The sequence below is a fragment of the Eutrigla gurnardus genome (assembly GCF_963514095.1).
Source record: "Eutrigla gurnardus genome assembly, chromosome: 1".
NCBI classification, from domain to species: domain Eukaryota; kingdom Metazoa; phylum Chordata; class Actinopteri; order Perciformes; family Triglidae; genus Eutrigla; species Eutrigla gurnardus.
Window position 1 is genome coordinate 11265965 of NC_139915.1, and position 19291 is coordinate 11285255.

A 19291-nucleotide genomic window follows, 5' to 3' on the forward strand; every position below is an offset into this window, starting at 1 on the left:
CCTGTCTCACAGCTCTCACTCAGCTAAGTCAGGTTATTTAACAGCACGCTAAAGTTGGGATGAAGAGGCAGGGGGAGAGAGAGAGAGAGGGAGAGTAAATGGGACTATGGTGTCCAGCTGTAGCTCAGGTGGTATTGGATAACATCAATTCTAAATTTAATTGCATCTTTCTGAGGAACTCTGTTGAGGTACATTTTTTAGTTTAGTGATTTTTGCTCCTGCTTTCAAAGAGCGAGGGATATTTGCTCATCTGTAGGTTAGCTGTATAAGTGAGACATGCATATCTAATATTCATTCATACATGTTCCCAGCTGTAGGCAGCCTGTGGCTTCTCAGCAATCACTGTTAGCTGCAGTTTAAGTTAGCCGTTAGCTGCAGTTTAAGCCTAACTTCAGATAGTGAGCTATTCTGAAGTTGACATGGATAATCTGAGAAGGTTTGTTCCTTAAACTGTGTAGCCTATACAGTAGAAAGTCCTTCTTTTTGCGCTTCCCTTTGCTACAACAGTCCAAATCCATCTACAGCAGTTGACCTTGTCTCGTGCATTTGACTGGTATCATAAGCTTTTAACATGTAACTTGGATTTCATGTTGAAGATTACACAAGATTGTCACAAGATTTCCACCAATCCCTTTTCAATGGTGATTATATGAAGGTGGAAATGAATTAAAAGGCATCCCAATTTCAGCGTGTTCTTAATGTTGACCGTTTTCTCTGTTCTACTTTGTTACTCACGTAATCTGTATGCACTGGACTTCAGCTCTCTGTACCACCTACTGCTGTAACATGTTATGTCAAATGTCACAAGTAAAAGAAAATGTTATGTCAAATGAAAAATGCAAAAGATAAGATAATATTATGAAGACAATTTTATCCTGTGGGTAATGGAGGCGGGACTAGATAAACCTTTGCTTCTCCCGCTTTCCCTTTCGGCCATGTGTATTTTACTATTTGAACAAAGATGTGTGATGATGATGATTTAACTGACATGCCCGAAATAAATAAACAAATAAACAATGTGACACGATGAGTCATCTGAGACGTTCACAGTTTGGTTGGCCATGCTGTTAGCAGATAAAACTTTTTTTCAGTTGCTCAAGGCAATTTGTTGACCCCTAAATGGATCTTTTGTTGACCTAACTATTGAAATGCATTTGCTGATAGCACCGGTAACCACATGTCGTCAATCGACATGGACTGAAATCTTAAAGCTGCGCTAATGGACATATTTATATTAACTATTGGAAACATTAAAGTTGGGTCACATCAAATCGCAAACCCACAGAGAATCATTAGCTGACTCTGCCGTTCCCCTCAGCTTCAAAGAACATTTTAGCATCTTTCAGCTTATTGTTTTGGTTTTATTGCCCCCCGACTTTACTGTTTTGGTTCAGTCTCACTTCTCTCATCATCTCATCTTCACCTTGTTTAGCCTTTAACAGGCAGCTGTTTTTGGTGTTGATAACCCCAATGTAGGCTACTGGACCAACACTAAATGCCAGACGAGCAAAGTTTGAGACTAAGTGGATCCGAGAGTTTAAAGAGCCAGATGTTTCTATCAGGACTTAGGAGAGACCAATATGCAGCTAAAAGGCGAGTCAAGGACTTATGTTGGTCGACTGCAAATAACTACAAAAAACAAAAAGAAAAAAAGACGTTGCTGCTTTTCTGCTATCGTCACATCGATTTTATAATACTGGGTGATTTTTAGCATGTTCTGCTGTCCCAATGTTGGCCAAAAAATAATAAAAATAAAAATAAAAATGTAATAATACATATTTGGATTGCTTAATAAAGTTGTCTATAATAATGGAAATTACATTTTGCACATTACAGTATATTATATGCTTCTATATTATTTGAGTATTTTAGTTTTGTCCTTTGTCATTACCTATGACAATATATTTAACAAGTGCCAGTGCTCACGCTCACGTGTGGAAATAAGATGAGGCTGAGTTAATAAGGGAGGTGTCGACAGATGTAGAGAACAAATTGGACTTAGAGGAAATTAGTGAGGGGAAACTTGTCAAAGCACGTTTCACTTCCTTTCATTGGTGAAAGACGACAGGTGGGAGTGGTGAGTTTGATGACAAACAGACACGACTAGATACATGAGAATAAACGACTGTGTCTCCTATGTGAGTGAGACAATGACTGGTTGAAGGATAAATAAACTAACATGCTTGCTGTATGCTACATCCATAAATCTGCACAAGATCATTTAGCCCAGAAAGAGTCAAAATGATGGACTGTGTTGATAATCACATGCTAAGCAAGTGTTCTGTAAATGACGAACGCAAAGCATACTGCCGTTAGACAGAACACAAACACACACACACACACACACACACACACGCACATACATACACACACACACTACAGTGCATGTCCACTGTTCCAAGCTTGGGAAATGGGTCGGCTGTGACTGAGATTAATGCATGTTTGTGTTTGCCTTTGCGTGTATGTGTGTATATTTGTGGTGTAGCAAAGAGCGGGGGAGTGACTGATCGAGCTTCATTGTGGATGTGGCAGAATGCAGATGTTTCTCTGAACTGCCTCGCTATGATTTAATGATGAAAAGCAGAAGGCAGCAGACTTAGACTCTGGAGAGGCAGCAGGAGCAGACTACGTCAATATTAGAGACAGAATCAAAGACGGGGGAGATTGTGATTTATTTGTCACTTTTTATTTCAGTGTTGCTTACAGAAACAAGTTTGGGAACTCTTTTTATCTCCACGTCTTTCATCTTTTTTTAAGCAGTTTGAAAAGCTTGTTTTTGACTGTGTTTATGTCATGAAAATAGAGCCCTGCCTGACTGAGAACGTGATTTTATCCCAAAGGAATTCTGAATCTTACGTTGACAGGAAGCAGTGTCTATCATCTGCTAATGTTTCACTTGATTTGATGTTTTATGGGATGTTGCAGCTTGCTAGGGTTGTGGATGAACACTGCAGGGAATAGAGTTTGACACCCACAGGTACTTTCTCAAACAAACAAAACACATGCTGAAAGATTAAGAAAAGAACATGGATTATTGTATTTAAGGGTTAATAGTGTTACACAAAAACTCAGCTTTGGCATTTTGTTGTTTCAGCAAGAGTTGAAGTACAGCAATAGCAGTGTGAAGGTTTAAGACGGAGCGGGAATGGCAGAGAAAGAAAAAAAAATCAATCAGCATGGCCATGTGGAGTGAAGAAGACAATCACGTCTGTGGCTTTTTATAGATTAAAAAAAAAACAGAAGTATTTTCCAAGGTGGCCAGCAGATGGCACAGCCCCTTTGGTCTCTAAAGGAAAGAAAAAGATTGAGAGGGAGCGGAGGGCAGAGAGAGAAAGAGATATTTTTGTGAGTTTTGTTTTCCTGGTCCACTGATCTCCCTCAGTGGCCTGATTGTGAGAATGGACTTGTGGGAAGTGTTCTCTCACCGCAGGTGTCAGACTGCTGTTGGATAAGATTATTTGTGGGGGTGATAGGGTTGCATTACTTTGTGTGTGTGTGTGTGTGTGTGTGTGTGTGTGTGTGTGTGTGTGTGTGTGTGTGTGTGTGTGTGTGTGTGTGTGTGTGTGAGAATGTCTGCTCAGTGTGTACTTCTTCTCATTAGATATCTGCCTCATAGAAATGCAGTGTTATATTGACTTCATGTGGGAAACAATACAACACAGTGTTGTTTTGGACTTGCACACTGTGCTCCATATGGTCGCACTCAGGAGGAGAAAGAGAGAGAAGCATGGGATTGAAGAGCTCGTGCTCCGAGTCATGAGTCCTATCCCTGTTTGCTTTCTGTCACATGAATGCAAAAAAGTGTTGTTCTATGGGGTTGAGTCTGCACTGCGCAGTGATTGGGATTTTCAACAGACGTTGACAGGAAGTGCTGCAGCAGCGCAGTATATTGCCAAAAATGTCATAATACTCAGTGATATTATGCTAACAGGCACTTTGTATGTCATTTTTGGGGGACTGTTACTTTTTGCCAACTGGTTAATATCGTTCTATGTTTCTAAACGTTGCTGAAAAACTCTCAATAATCATAGTTGGAATCTGGTACTAAGCATGGAAATGCAAGCTTTAGATCAATCTAATTAATGGACGTTGAATTAATATTTAATACTGACACTATTTTTCCAAATAATCATGATGATAATGATAATGATATTTATATCGAGTGTGTTAACCCATGTTGAACTGGAGAAGGACGTTTATGGAGCTAGGTTTATGTATTGGAACCAAATTGGCATCTTCTTCATGTCAGATTTAATTTCCAGTTTGCTTAATGCTTTATCCTTTCTGTGATGTCCCAAGGGCAAACGCTATTCTTGAACATTTGCATGCTTGTTGGAATTTCAGGACATTTCAGGAGCAAAGTGCTGCAATTTTTGCATTGTGTTTGTTACAGTGAGTGTATTTGGTCAGGCAAATTATGAAAACAAGCGGATAATAAGGGTTAGCAAGCACGATAAGCCATAATATCTTGTAAACTGGCAGCAGGGATAGTTTAAGCCGGTCTTATGCTAATGTTACTAGTGACTGTCAGCAACAGAGAAATATAAATATCTTCAAAAACATGCTTAAACCCCCAAATAAACACATGCAAATACAAACAGACAAGACGGCTGCACAGACGGCATATTTAAAACCGGACCTTTTCATTTAGTAATGTAGTGAAATTATAAATGATGAATTGGAAATAATTTAGCTTGGGACGATCTATAGGTTCAAGTGAAATATTTATCAATATCAAGCAATGTCATTGTCATTGTCCTTCACCAAAACGGATCCCAGAACAAAATCTGACATCTGTACAAGAAAAAATCCCAGCAGTCACAGCACACACTGACACCATTAACCCAATCAATAATAAGACATTTTTTTCCTCTACTAAAAGTCAACATTGTATGTAATTTCCTTTTGATTTTATTATTGCTTCAATTATCGCCCATACTTGTCACGTATATGAGAAGACCATTTTGTCATATCACAGTTGTCATCATGATTAATTGAGAATTAAGGTTGCTGTGCTTCTACCCTAGGCTTTAGCAGACATTTTCCCTCCGTCACACTGTCTACTGCATTTCCTTTTGTAATCACTCACTCCATGTTTTCATCAGAGTATTCTCATGAACGTCTTAACACACTGATGGGCATGCACTCTAGATACTGCCGTGTACTGATCATTGACATTTTTAGAAAACCGAAAGCTCCAGTAAATTGCACGTCACTCCCAATTCTACACCTCACTACGTGTCATGGATTAAACTAGTATTATGTTTATAATACCTTTTGATCATCTATGGTTTTAGCACATCTCCTGAATTATTCCCTACAGGTTTGCTAATATTACAAGATATAACATTACATACTAGTTTCATGTAAAATATACATTTGCCTCCTTAACTCTGGATGGAGGTGGGAGAAAAGCTGCCAGTATGAGTATCGCTAGCTTGACACTTCCAGGGCAGCCAACAAATAGATGGCTACCTTGCCTAAGGCCAACTTCTCTGGCATCAGCAGGAAGAGAAAACATATGAAGCCACTGTTAATTAACTGCAGATACACCACAAGATGTCAAATTTTAAACACTTGCCTCACCCTCTCGTTTCTCTGGGTTCAGTAGTAGTAGTTCGTAGTACACCTCACCTGGTGGGGAGTTGATAGCGCTGCATTGTCAAATCAGTGTACTTTAGCTTTCACACAAACAAAAAACAAATGAGCCCCAAAAGAGGAGGATTTGTTTCACCCCCTCCCATTATGTCATCTTCATTTGAAATGCCACATCTTATCATCTTCCTCTTTATAATTACTACCAGTGACATTTATCCAGATTCCTACTGTTTAACAAGTCCTTTACATTTAATTGTACTTGATTCTGCACCTTTGGTTGTCCTTGGAGACGGCCAGTGTGAAGCATGCTAAAAATCCTGATTGTGATTTTTGGGAACACTAGAGTTCAGATGGTATTATTTCTGATAGGCCTTTCACAGCTGTCCTATTCAGCTGTCATGCATTTTTCGGGAAATGCTATTTTAACTGTTGAGTGCAACATGTTTCTGTTTAAAATGACGTTAAAAAAGTTCAGTTACTATGATTAAATCCACTATAACTTTTCATAAATGACACCAATACAATACACATAGCTGTCATGGCCTTGCATTTCATCAAACATTCTTTCTTGTCATTTCAATTCACTCTCCCTTTTGTCAGCTGTGTATTATCAGTGTCATCGCAACACCGCTGGGCATGTAAGGATTGACATCTTCCTCCAAGGTTGTTAGAGCTGACAGTCTGTCTATCTATCTGTCTGTCTGTATGTGTGTCTGCATCATCCATCCCTCATGAAGTTATAAAAAAACACCATGCATCTAAATATGAATAAACCTTTTATTTTTCTACCCCCCATAGTCTCCAAAGTCTGCATGTGAGTCCCAACCCCCACTTTTTTTCTTTATTCCCTCTTTTTGGTAAATTCAATGTTGCATTTTTCTGGAGCAGTTCTCAAATATATAATGAGGTAATTTGCATTAGACCACAGATTGGGTGACCTTTGCTTTTGCCAATAATTACTGTAAAACCCGTCTCTGTCTGTCATCACCAAGGATGTGGCTGGGAAAGGTTAGCTGGAGGCTTGTGTCTGGACTTATGAAAAAGCCTGAGGAAAATGTCATTAGAGCGAGGGGGAAAGACACTCAGAATTAACAATTGGAAATTCAATCAGGATGGCTTTAAGGATGAGTGCGTGTCTGTGTGTGTGTGTGTGTGTGCGTGTGTGTGTGTTCACGTGCATTTCTCCAACAGGTGAGGTATATGACTTGTCCAAGGAACAATTTTGGGATAAGAAATTCCTTTCGTCAGTGAGAGAGCAGGATGTGGGGAGAAGGACACCCTGGGGGGCGACTTCTGTTAACTCTGCAGGCCACTTTGACTTTGCCAACGCACAGACAAGCTGACAGCACAAACTTAACAATTGGGCTGTAAATGCCCCTGCAGACATGTTAATATCCTGCCACCAAAATCTTGAAATTTCGTGGCCTTGCTTAATTATCACTGACAGTAATTACACTATGCATTTACACATGCACTGTGAAAGGCTACCACATTTTGGCACTTTTCACCTTTTCGCCCAATTTTTGTAGCAGTGCATGGTGTTTAATTTGCATGCTGTTATTGGTTGTCGTTGTGCAGTGAAACGTGACTATATTTATCAAGTGTTGACCCCCCCCCCCCCCTTCCGTTCCCATCAATAACGCCGGACGCGTCACAATATAATTTTTTAGTCGACAATCATTGTCAGTTTTCTGAAACCGGAAATGAACCCTTTTATCCATCAATGCCTTCCTGACTTGTAGATGTGTAATACATTTGCCCTTGTTCAGACAAAATTTTCTAAGGCTGCTTATTTCACACTGCGGTACCGATCAGTGTGTCAAGCATTATGCATGAGCTTGCTCAGCTCAGTGTAAAATAATAGTGTGAAAAAGATAAACACTTTGAGGGGGCAGAGCAGAGCACTAACATCGGAGGCTCTGTTTTGTGCTCTTGGTTCTAGTCGCAGCGGCGCGTCACGTTTCACCTGCCGGATGGCTCTCAGGAGAGCTGCAGTGACAGCGGTCTGGGGGACCACGAGCCTGTAGGCAGTGGCTCCCTCCTCACACAACCTCTCCCTCTGGTGCAGGCGCAGGACGACTTCTACGAGCAGGCCTCCCCCGATAAGAGGACTGAAGCTGACGGCAACTCCGATCCCAACTCTGGTGAGTTGTAATGTATCTCATGGCAGACTAACAATGATTTGTAATACGAATGCATTGTCTGTTTCTTCAGAATTTTCTCTCCAATTCCCTCTTTTGCACAACACAAGTTTAAAGCACCAGCATACACATTATAAACAGCTGCAAAAGGTTCACTTACATTATGACTGACTCAGGTTTCTGCAGATTGTAAATGGTGAAATCTGAACGTTCTCAGTCTCAAGGTGTACGTTAAAGCACATAGATGACGTTTCAGTTTCAGAAGGGGGAGTGAATAAAAATCCTTAAGCAGAAGAGTCATGAAAAACAACATTGGTGTTATAAAGAACTCAATGTACAAAATAGCATTTCATTTGGAGACATTTGATTGCCCAAGTAGGTTTCTAGTGGATACGTGAGCAGGTCATTCATTTCTCAGTTAATCATCCAGACTTGTTCATTCCTCCCAGGAGCAAACCTGGACCTCCCATAGGCTCCTCACCTATTTGTGAAACTCATTTGATTTATTTAGAGATGATTTCCCAGTTGGAAGTCTTGGTGCTCAGCTGAAGATGTTAACTTCCCACTATTTCTGGTGGGAATGTACATCTCCGACCCAGTTTTCTCGTTTTATCATTAAGAGGTGAAGCGTGCTCGAAGATCAAGCACATTGCCCCAAGGTCGATGCGAGCTTGCCTGCTGAGGGTGGAGCAGCCAGCCCCACATATATACAAGTGCTGTGAGTAAACTGTGTGTGCGTATGACTTCATACCGACTCTAACTTAGCAGATGTACTCACAGTTGGCAGATGTACTCAGCATAGGCCTATTGACTCACTGTCTTGACATATGAATGGAGCTGCACATGGCCCAACCACGTGCAGACAAACATTGTTACAAAATGTGGGGAGTAATATGCATGTTCCTCTATCTCACCTCTACGCAAACATCAGTCATGTGCAATAGATGTGATATTAAAATGTAATAAAGAAAATGTAAGCATGCCTGGATTCCAGTCACTTGCAATGTTTTTTTTTTATTTTTTTTTTATGCAGATAGATGCAGATTTACTGATATTCTTAGTAAAAAGCCATAGTCACTATGTCATGTTGGGTCGCTGTGAGTACAAAGCACATGTCTTTGACACTGGAGACCAATACGTGTCAAAGGCAATTTTTTCAATAAATATCCAGAGCGTGATCTTTCCCTAACCTTAACCAAATAGTTAGCTGCCTGATATTAAAGGAGAACTATTATCTCAGTAAACATTGTAAACTTGGGTTTATGGTCTCAAACAAGTCTTTTTCAATAATGTTGGTCTCATTTAGAGTAAAATAGACGATAAACAAGGTATGCTTTATGGCAGGGGTGTCCGATCTTATCCAAGAAGGGCCAGTGTGGGTGCAGATTTCTTCAATCAAGACCTGGATGAGTTGGATCAGATGAGGCAGTGCTGGGCTAAAAGAAAAACCTACACCCTCACCGGCTGTTCTTGGATAAGATTGGACACCAGCCTGCTTTAGGGGGTACCTGCCTCGTGATTAACAGATCGCTACCACAATGTCGCTATAATGGTGTCGCTACCGTGGCCTCACTACGTTTGCTATTAGGTAACAATGCAATTAGCTGCTGATTCCTTTCACACTTAGCTCTACAATTTACCTTTAGTTATTGAAGCTAACTCTGTTAAAAGCCAAATGCAGTAAGGTTGTAGCACCCATCGCTCCTCTACAGTCCAAATATGGTCACTTCCGTTCACTGGTTGCCAAAATTCCAAGATGGCGACAGCCAAAATGCTGAACTTGAGGTGAAGTCCAGAAACCAATGTCCACTTCTTACCCATAGTGTATGGGCTCACACGGTGGCTGTGGGAGATCTGATACGTTTCTTTAAGTGAGTTACTTGAGCCAGTGTTGGTTGAGGCTGATGACTTCAAGTTTCTGGGGGGGGGGGGGGGGGGTGGAGTTAGACTTACTTACTGTCCATCGTGATTCTGATAATGTTGTGGCAGTGCAACACTAAATAGAAGGAGTACATATCTAATGAACCACAACGCTCGTAGTGGTTACATCTATCAAGGTCAAATTGATCACTATATGTGGACTATTATTATAAAACTTATTTTAACGTATGCCTTATGCAGATTACCATTTAATTGATTACAGTAATGCAAAATAAAGAAATGGACAGCTTGGTTGTTTACTGGCTCGCCAATTCCTTTCCCTTTTCCCCTCATCAAGGGCCCACTTCGGGAGAGGCTTTGCCGGATTTTGGCTGGCTCTGTGTCACTGCAGCGTGGGTGGTGCATGCAGATGACCAGCGCCCCTTTGCCAGGCCTCCTAGCTCCCTCTCAGTGGCATCGAGGGAGGCGGGTACGGCTCGGCTGCATGTGTGTAGAGCCAGTTGACAATCGGCATGGTTTGACATTGGGGGGCATTATGTGACCAAGCATTATCAATCCACTTGACAAGGGTGGTTTCTGCCACAGGTGATTTCCCCATGCACATACATCTTTCATTGAGAGAAAATTACTTTCTTTTTCCCGTCATGATTTCAATATCACACGATGCACCAGCCTCAGGTAACCAGCTGGCAAAGCATCGTGGGAGTACAGTAAAAAAACATTTAATTAATATGACCCTACTGTTGTTATAAAATCGTATATGTTGTCATTTATAAAAAGACTCAAAATGAACACGTAAGAAGACTTGATGATTATAACCAAAACTCTTGAGCAGAATTTGTGTAGAAAACATTCTGTCCCGAGCTTTTTGATCCACGTAAGTGGTTGATTATTGTAGCCGTGATCACTATAAGTGTTTTTCATCATGTAAAACTAGATTAATTCCTTATTTTCCTTAATAATGAAACAATTGCAAATTGATGTTTTGCAGATACATTCTAAATTGACAGTGAACATTAAGAAGACACAATCAATAGATGATCATTATATTGATATAAAACATTATCTGGATGCTATTACATGGTAATATAATTTTCAGGCAATGAAAGCCTGCAATATTTCATCATTTGAAAGCTGTAATTAAAGTATATTTAATTATCAGCCAGTAGTCTTGATGTGCACACTGTATTTCATGGAATGTCAGACATTGATGCACGGTTAAATTGACATAAGCAAATTAGATGCACATGTCAGAAAAGAGCTATGCTGTAAATGTAAATTCATAAGAGCCACTACAAATGTCGAATTACAGAATTAAATGGCTTGAAATACGTAAGTCAATATAGATATGCAGTGCAATTGTATGAAACACAAACAAAATGTTTTTAAATCCTTCCTTTTTGTCTGTTAATGTTGTTTGCCTGTCAGCAAACTATTAACAGTGACAACAATGGTCTTTGATCATTGACCTGCTGCTTGGCAGGATAATGATTTTATGTCTCTTGTATGAGGGATGTGTTACCTGCTGGTGGTGCTCTCAAATATGTGAACTCAGTGGTCCCAGGTTAACTAGTTCTGAGTAAGTCTCTGTCAGTTGGAGTAAAAAACAAAACCCTGTATGACACTAAGCTGCACGATGTGACTTTGTTGACAAACAGTATCTGGAAGATATTTGACACTATTATGTTCGAACTTGACATGTAAAGTATCTTCTAATGCTATTAAAAATAACAACATTTTAGACGAGTACCTTGACAGACGGTGGTTGTAATGCTTTGTTTGAGGTTTGACAATACAATTCCCATTGCCTTTTTTCCCTATATTAAGAATTCAAAAGACCCTCTTAAAGAAATAAAAAAAATATAAAAAGATTTAATGATTTCTTAAATTAGAAGTCTGCAGTCCTCATTTTTGTGCGGGATGTTGAACAATTCTTTAGTTTAAGCGTGTTCATTTTTAGTCTGTGGTTACAGTCAGCAGTGGGATTCACATTGGAGACAGATTAAAGTTAGCTTCAGATGCAAGTGATAATTAAGGGCATTTGTGTCTAAATTGATGCCTACACTAACGAAATTTAGTGATCTACACGCATAATGCATTATATCTTTTTCGCATTAAATGCTTTTTATTCAGTGATAATGAAGACTCCATTAACCTTTATGTTCATAATGACACTTCATATATGAACATCTTATAATTGGCAATAGTTTTCTGGACAGCACCATAGGTATTAAATTAGGCGATAACACTAAGTAGCCAAACAATCCCCTGTGTTTTTCATAACAGACTGCATGTGTCACGTTTAAAATGGGATTGATTTGGAGTAAAACTGACCACATAACCTGTGTGTGTGTGTGTGTGTGTGTGTGTGTGTGTGTGTGTGTGTGTGTGTGTGTGTGTGTGTGTGTGTGTGTGTGGTGGCGAGGTGGATTTGTGGTTGTATACTATCTGATGGGTGAACACAAACTAGGGTCACCCATTAATTTCCTATGGCGGTCATTTTTGACTGGGTTACAAAGTTGATTTAACCACTCAAAATTCAACGAAAGTGGTGATCATCAATTGTATATATTCAAATGCCTAGTGTGGAGGATATCATAAGGCCTTGAGACAATAAAATGTAAAACACAATATTTATGATTGATGAAAGTAAGAAATCGGTCAGATTTGACCCGAACACGACAGAAAGGATATATATATATATATATATATATATATATATATATATATACACTTGAACTAAATGGAGGAGAGCATGAATAGATGTTTTATATATTTCTATGTGATTTAAAGATATCCCTGAAGCTTAATCAGTAAATATCAATAAAAATAGAATCATCAATAAAAAGTTTGTAAAGAACACAACACAAGAAAAAAAACTCAATTGAACATGAGAGTGGAGAAAATAAAAATAACAGATGGGTGGTAATGAGGGATGCAGCAGTCTCAGTCAACATTATCAGATGTCTTTGTGAAGCGAGAAATAAACTTGACTGTAATATATGAGCAAGTGGTATGTGTGTGAGTGTGATGAGAGAAGGGAAAGACCTTGGGCCCTGTTTCCCAATAACTATCGATTGCCAAGGTTTTCCAAGATCATTTTTACAAAAGCTCTTAAATGTTTACTCACAATTCCCAAAACTGCCCTTACAAGCAAGGGGACCTTGTGGGCTATTAAGATCTTCTTAAAGGTTGCTGTCCATGGTGCTGAAGCACAAGATGAATTGATTTAGTTGTAGTTAGTTGTGTATTCTTATTTCATTCTCCATGAACCATGATAGATTTATTAAAAATACATAAAATACAGCGACAGCCTTAAGCCTGGAAAGTTTGAGGATGTAAGTTTGGTGAAGTCTACTTTGATAGATTTAGCTACTGCTTAAACTTGCCCTTAAAAAAGAGGCTGATTCAAATTTCTAACCTTCTCTCTGCTTTTCTTATAGAGCTGTCAGTGCATGTGAGCCCCATTTTCTGATCCCCACTGGCTAGCTAGGCTGCATTGCTCTCATACAATACCATTGATAATGAGTCAATGCTCCTTGTTGTCTGATATAGATGCTCAATATGCATGTCTGTGTGTCACACACCCCCCACGGCCTTATGGGCAGAGCAACTGGCGTAGTATATAGTGCGAGATAGCCCGCCCATGGTGGACGGGTAGGAAGGTGATGGGTCAAACAAACAAGAGGCTTTTGTGTTCTGTTTGACACTAAAAGACATGACATTTTTTTAACGTGAGTCACTAGTCACTTATATGAATCTGGTCACTCGTCTGCCACTAAGAAAAAGGAGGACGAGTGTGTAGAGCGTCATCGTTTGAAGCTAAGGAGTACTGACCAAGCTGCATACTCTTACTTCCAACGTGTGCCTTACTGAGTACACACACACACACACACACACACACACACACACACACACACACACACACACATATTGACTTGGAATTAAAGCTTCTATCTGTATTAAGTCGCACTATTAAAAATACACATTGAATAAACAGTCAGGAGGAAGTTAATAGTCATACTGAAGCTCTTCTACTGTAACGTGTCCCTCTGCAGTTATACAGTGTTAGTTATTTTGTACAGAAAGGTGAAACAGAAACAACGAAGTGACATTTTCAACGAAAGGATGCATATGTTGGATGAAACGTTATACTCTAATCAGTTACATTTCCAATATATAATACTATATATGATCAATGGACTACTGAGTTCTATGAGCTTGGTTGAGCACGCATGAGAGTCCTTCGACTACAAAGAAGCTGAAATAATACATGCCCTGAAAGAAAAATAGGGAGCAGAGTGGGGTGAGATAGGGAAGTCATGTTTATTTATAAAACATTTAAAACAACCATTATTGACTTAACTGTTATATGAATGATTTAAAAGCATTGCAGACAAGAAACACAGGGCAGAAAGACAAAAAGATCACTTGCACAGTCACGCATACACAAATACACACACACACACACAGACACAGAGAGAGAGAGAGAGTAAGAGAGAGAGAGAGAGAGAGAGAGAGAGAGAGAGAAAGGCAAATAAAAATGGACTGTCAGATGAAATTTGAATGAGTCATTGGACTGTGTGGAAGAGATATAATGAGAAACGTTGTTCTTCTTGTCGAGCAACAACCCTTGAGCTTCAAATCTAGACTATGAAATAAGACCTGGGAGTTCTCCAACACGAATGGGATCAAAACAAATGGAAATACATATAAATCTCATAAACAACAACATTTTAAAATAATTTCTGAATTGTCCTAGGAGAGTATAAGTATGGAGAGCCTGCAAAACAGGATTTGAATGGGCTCAAAGGTTTCCCTTAAACAAATATTTGTATGCATTTTTACAACTCCAAGTGAGCCAAATCATATTCCCCTGTGTACACTCAAAATATTGTATATATAACCATCTGTGTGCATTTGAAAGTAACATACATATCTCTGTGTACATCACACATTATAGATTTCTGATCTCTGCCTCAAATACGCAAAAGGTCAGAACTTGGTCATTTTGACAAGATGTTTTATAGAAAATGATCACTACTGATGTAAAAGTATGTAATAAACCCAAAACCATCTGGATGCTATCTCTAAGATTAAAATATCCAGCACCCTGATTGTTTGCTCTCCCCAGAATGTTTGAGATCTTAAAAATTATTTTAAAAAAGTGGTCAAGAGTTGGATTCATTTTTCACCAAGATCTTGTATTGAAGATGGGAGAGTCAGACCGCTGTGTAAAGCCTTCTCCAGCGCATCCCAAAGATTCTCAATGGAGTTAAGGTCTGGACTCTGGTGGCCAATCCATGTGTGAAAATGACAGCTCGTTCATAATTTGAGCCTGATAAATCCTGGCATTGTCATCTTGGAATATACCCTGTGCTATCAGAAAGATAGAAAGAAGAAAAATTCCATTGATAAAAAAACCTGGTGATTCAGTATATTCAAGTAGTCAACTGACCTCATCACGTAGCTGAACCTTGACCTGACCAACTGAAGTGACCCCAGGTCACAACTCTGCCCCCACAGGTTTGTACAGTAGGCAATAGGCATGATTATCTGCATCTTACCTTGATGCTCCATCACTCTGGAACAGGGTAAATCTGGACTCAGACCACATGACCCCTTTCCATTGCTCCAGAGACCAATCTTTATGCTCCCTGGCAAATTGAAACCTTTTTTCCTGATTAGCTGCACTGATAAGTGTTTTTTTTTAAGGCTAAACAGCTGTTTAGTCCCAATTAATTGAGTTCTCTGCACATTGTGCGTGTGGAATGCTCTTACGTTCACTATTCAACGTAGCTGTGAGTTCTATTGTTGATTTTTTTTTACAATTTGTTTTCACCAAATGTTAAAGTGATCTCCAATCGCGATCATTCTATCATTTTTTTCTTAACACATTTCTTCCTCAAAGATAATTCACCGCTATCTTTCCAGGTTTTCTTAATGCGTTGGACATTTCTTATCCTAATTTTAGTAGATTCAACAATCTCCATAGTTCTCTTTGCTTGATGCGGGCCAAAACATATTTTCCACAACATGGTTGTTTAAGAAATGATAAGGTAATCACTGCATCAGTTGTCAGCTCAAACACATTAATCACAGCAGTAGTTATCCAATAGAAGGTTCTTACATGGTCTTTATGTGTATAAACAGGTCATTAAATCCACTAAGCCATTGGCAGTTGCTTACTTTTTTCCTTTAGAGAGTAGCTGTGTTCAGTTCCTCAAACTTTAAGTACTTTGTGAATAACATTTGATTTAGATTGTTTATTTACACCCTGTTTTCCTTTTCTAATTATACATTAAACTGTTTTATCATGTAGGCTATATTCATAGAGCCTCTGCTGCCTTTCATCTAAACAGCAAGTGTTGTTACATTCCATGTGCAGTGATAGAACGGGTATCACCATAACTGACAATATAAACGAAGGGAAGGAGAGCAAACAGTTTCATACTATTAAAAAATAGTTATCTGTAAGGAGTCTGTGCAGGTGAAAAAAGAGCACCCGGAGGAAGGTGAAGAAATACAGGACGTTGAGACAGAATGGGCTGGAATTTGCTGGTTGTCCTGTTGTTGAAATTACTTACTCGTAGCACATTTTAATAAAAAGAATGGACCCAATGAAAGTATCCAAAGAAGGAAGTCAACAATTCACCAAATGTAACTTTTCTTAGTCAGTTTTAACATTAAATGCCATGAGGCATTATGTCATAAACTGCCTCCTTCACTGCTACAACAACATTGCTTCGTTGCATTCAAGTATCATCAATTTCTGGAGCCATTACTTTGGTTTGTTTAGCTCTTCACCATCGTATTGATCCACACAACAATTTACTAAGCATTTTACAAGGTTGTTGTCCCATTTTGCTCCCCTCAGCTTAGTCAGACTGCCTTTTATCGTTAACAAGTACTTTATTTAATTACCTTTTTCATTTATAACACAGGAGAACATTTGGCCCTTGTATAACTTGCAGAAATAGCTGTAGCCACAAAAACAAAGGTCCTCAATGTTAGTGACATATTTTCACTCAAAACACAAAACAAAAAAGCATGAAAGAAATGAAACTGCAAAATAATAAATTAATATTCTCAATAATAGACTTCTGTGCTACATATATAAGAAAAAAAAACTATTATTCTTAAATATAATTATCAGCACACTACCTTTGACACTGAACAGTTTACATTTTTTTTAATAATGTGAAACTGAAAGATGTTTGTTAAATGTATGGAAAACATTTTGTAGTTAGATAAATGTAGCAATGTCCCATTTGGTCATGGATAGCTGCAGTGTAATAGAATTTGGTAATGTGTCCAGTGAATTGGTGTGGTTAAACAAAAGGAGGCTACTCACAATGCATTAAAAACATCAAACAATATCAAATGCCTTGCGTGATAAACTGCAGGAAGCCGGGAAACAAATGTTAGTAATAATACTAGGTGTTTTATTTGCTGGGGCATACAATCCTCTTGCTCATTCATAATTAAATCATGTTTAAGATTAACCAGAGGTGAGTCAGCCCAATGCACCTCTACACCTCATTTTGTTTACACATCCACAAGGGAAATTGTTGTTTTTGTGTGTTTTCTTCCTTGTTTCGGTTTGTTTGATATCGATTATTTCCTCCTAAAACAGAAACTCATTGTGGGTGACTTTATTTTATTTACATGTATCATACTGTTTGTATTATATTCAATACATAATACATATAATTATAGTTGCTCTTGCTGTTGCCCCTAGTTGCCTCATTCATACAGATTTAATTTCACCATACTATTATTAAATGCCACTAATGTTTGGGGGGTTTATATTAAAACTGGTTTTCTTGGTGTACTGTTAATCATCTTGAGATGTCAGAAGGACTGTCCTACCCAGACAAAATAACCGCTCTGGTCTTCTTCTTTTTTTCATTATGAAAATGTAATACTGCTGGTTAAGTATAGACATTTTTGTACAACATTAGAGGAGATTAATTCAAAGGTTCCTCTGGAGTAGTTTAATCCCTTTCTCTGTTGCGGCCTGGCCAGGTAAGCACTGTATCTGTTTGAAGATGAGTGATGTTAACAGGTACACAGTTCACCAAAATGGTTGGTTGCACTATTTATGCTCAGGAACATGACCAGCTGACAGGAACAGAGGAGAAGCATGTGGGGAGAAGGGCTGAGTGGACGAGGTGCTTGTTGATATAGCACGATGTGACTGGGAGAGGGCAGCTGTTCAGGCGCTTGGGCGGGAGAGCCAAAATGCTAAAATGCAAGATAGTTATGTTCTCTACCATGAAAATGGAACCACTTTAGCCATTAATCATTGATGGACAAGAGATGGTGGATAACTCCCTTGTTGGGGTATTCTGCTCCATTCCATTCTGCACTGCTTTGTCTGAAACATCAAAGCATCTTTTCAAGTCACAGATTTGATCCTTAAACATGTAAGACATGTTTCACTAAATGTGAGAATTGTGTGAAATAATCCAAATTTAGTGGTGTAAACCATGTTTAACACAGGTCTGACCATTGGGACTAGGAAATATAAGCTTTCGTGATTTTGTATCCATATTTGATTAGAATGCTGGCTATTGATTTAATCCCAATATAGTGTAAAATATGCTTATGCAAGCAGTTTGATCATTAACGCCAAATTGCTGGTGCTATATTTCCCATGCGTCTCAATTGTCTCTCTGTGGCAGAAAACATGGGCAGCTTCTTCATTGCATTTTACCTTTGTGCCACCAGGCTTGTTGTCATGGGAAATGCTGGATTTCTTTGCCACACAGAACTGGGATGCTTTATTTTGCTATTTACTGCATGCTATCCAACTTTAGTTAGCCGTTGCACTAATTTTCAAGAAAACATATACAGTATATTGAGAGGTTTTCTTCAGACTGTTACAGGGCAAAGCATTAATCTCCCATATAAAAAGTATGTTTAGTATTCGTTAGCACCACCATGTTGGTGCAAATAGTCACAGCAAATTATGACAGATGTACAGCAAAGTATAAGGTTTTAAAACTTTAGCCTACAGTGTATTACTTGCAGAGGGAAACTTGCTTTGTAATGTGTACACAAACCATGAATTGGCACGGAAAGACACCTAGCTTCTAAGAGTGTTCTTATCACTCACAGCAGGAGGATTGATTCACTGGAAGAAAAACATACCTCTTCAGACTCTATATGTCTCAAACTGAAGAATGAACGGGCTAAAAAACACAAACATTTGGTTGTATTTCTGCACTACAACACGCGCACACATATACTGTATATATATATATATATATATATATATATATATATATATATATCATTGTATTTTTTTGTTTTGTTTGTTACAATTCATTCAATCAAAACCCTCCACTGAATGGCAGGATGAAGTGTGTTTTCCTGGCAGACGTCTGTGAGGTTCCATCAAAGCAGATGAAAAACAGAAAATGCCCGGGACTTTGTTGGAAAGGTGGTGGTTTTTTTTTCTTCTTCTTTAAGTTATATTTGAGTTATTTTCATTGTTTTAACTTGATTATTGTAGTCTTGTAATTTATGTATTCATGTGGCTTGGTATCTTGACTCTTCTCAAGTTCATACTGCAGGAAACAAGACCTTATTCTTAATTTCTTACAGGTCTCACTGCGGAAAGTTATTGTCTCTTGAGATGATCAATTCTGCGTTTGGCTTTTTCT

General features: G+C 38.7%; 1 protein-coding gene across 4 annotated transcripts in view; it reads left to right on the top strand.

Moving 5' to 3' along the window:
* Positions 1–19291, top strand: part of pcdh9 (protocadherin 9) — a 206650-nt gene that overhangs the window by 127520 nt on the left and 59839 nt on the right. For 2 of the 4 annotated variants that reach the window (XM_084011206.1, XM_084011207.1), the window contains one exon: positions 7541–7742. In XM_084011206.1, coding sequence (XP_083867332.1) covers positions 7541–7742 — 202 coding nt within the window. The remainder of the gene's footprint in view (positions 1–7540; positions 7743–19291) is intronic. The other 2 variants (XM_084011208.1, XM_084011209.1) reach the window with 1 other exon arrangement.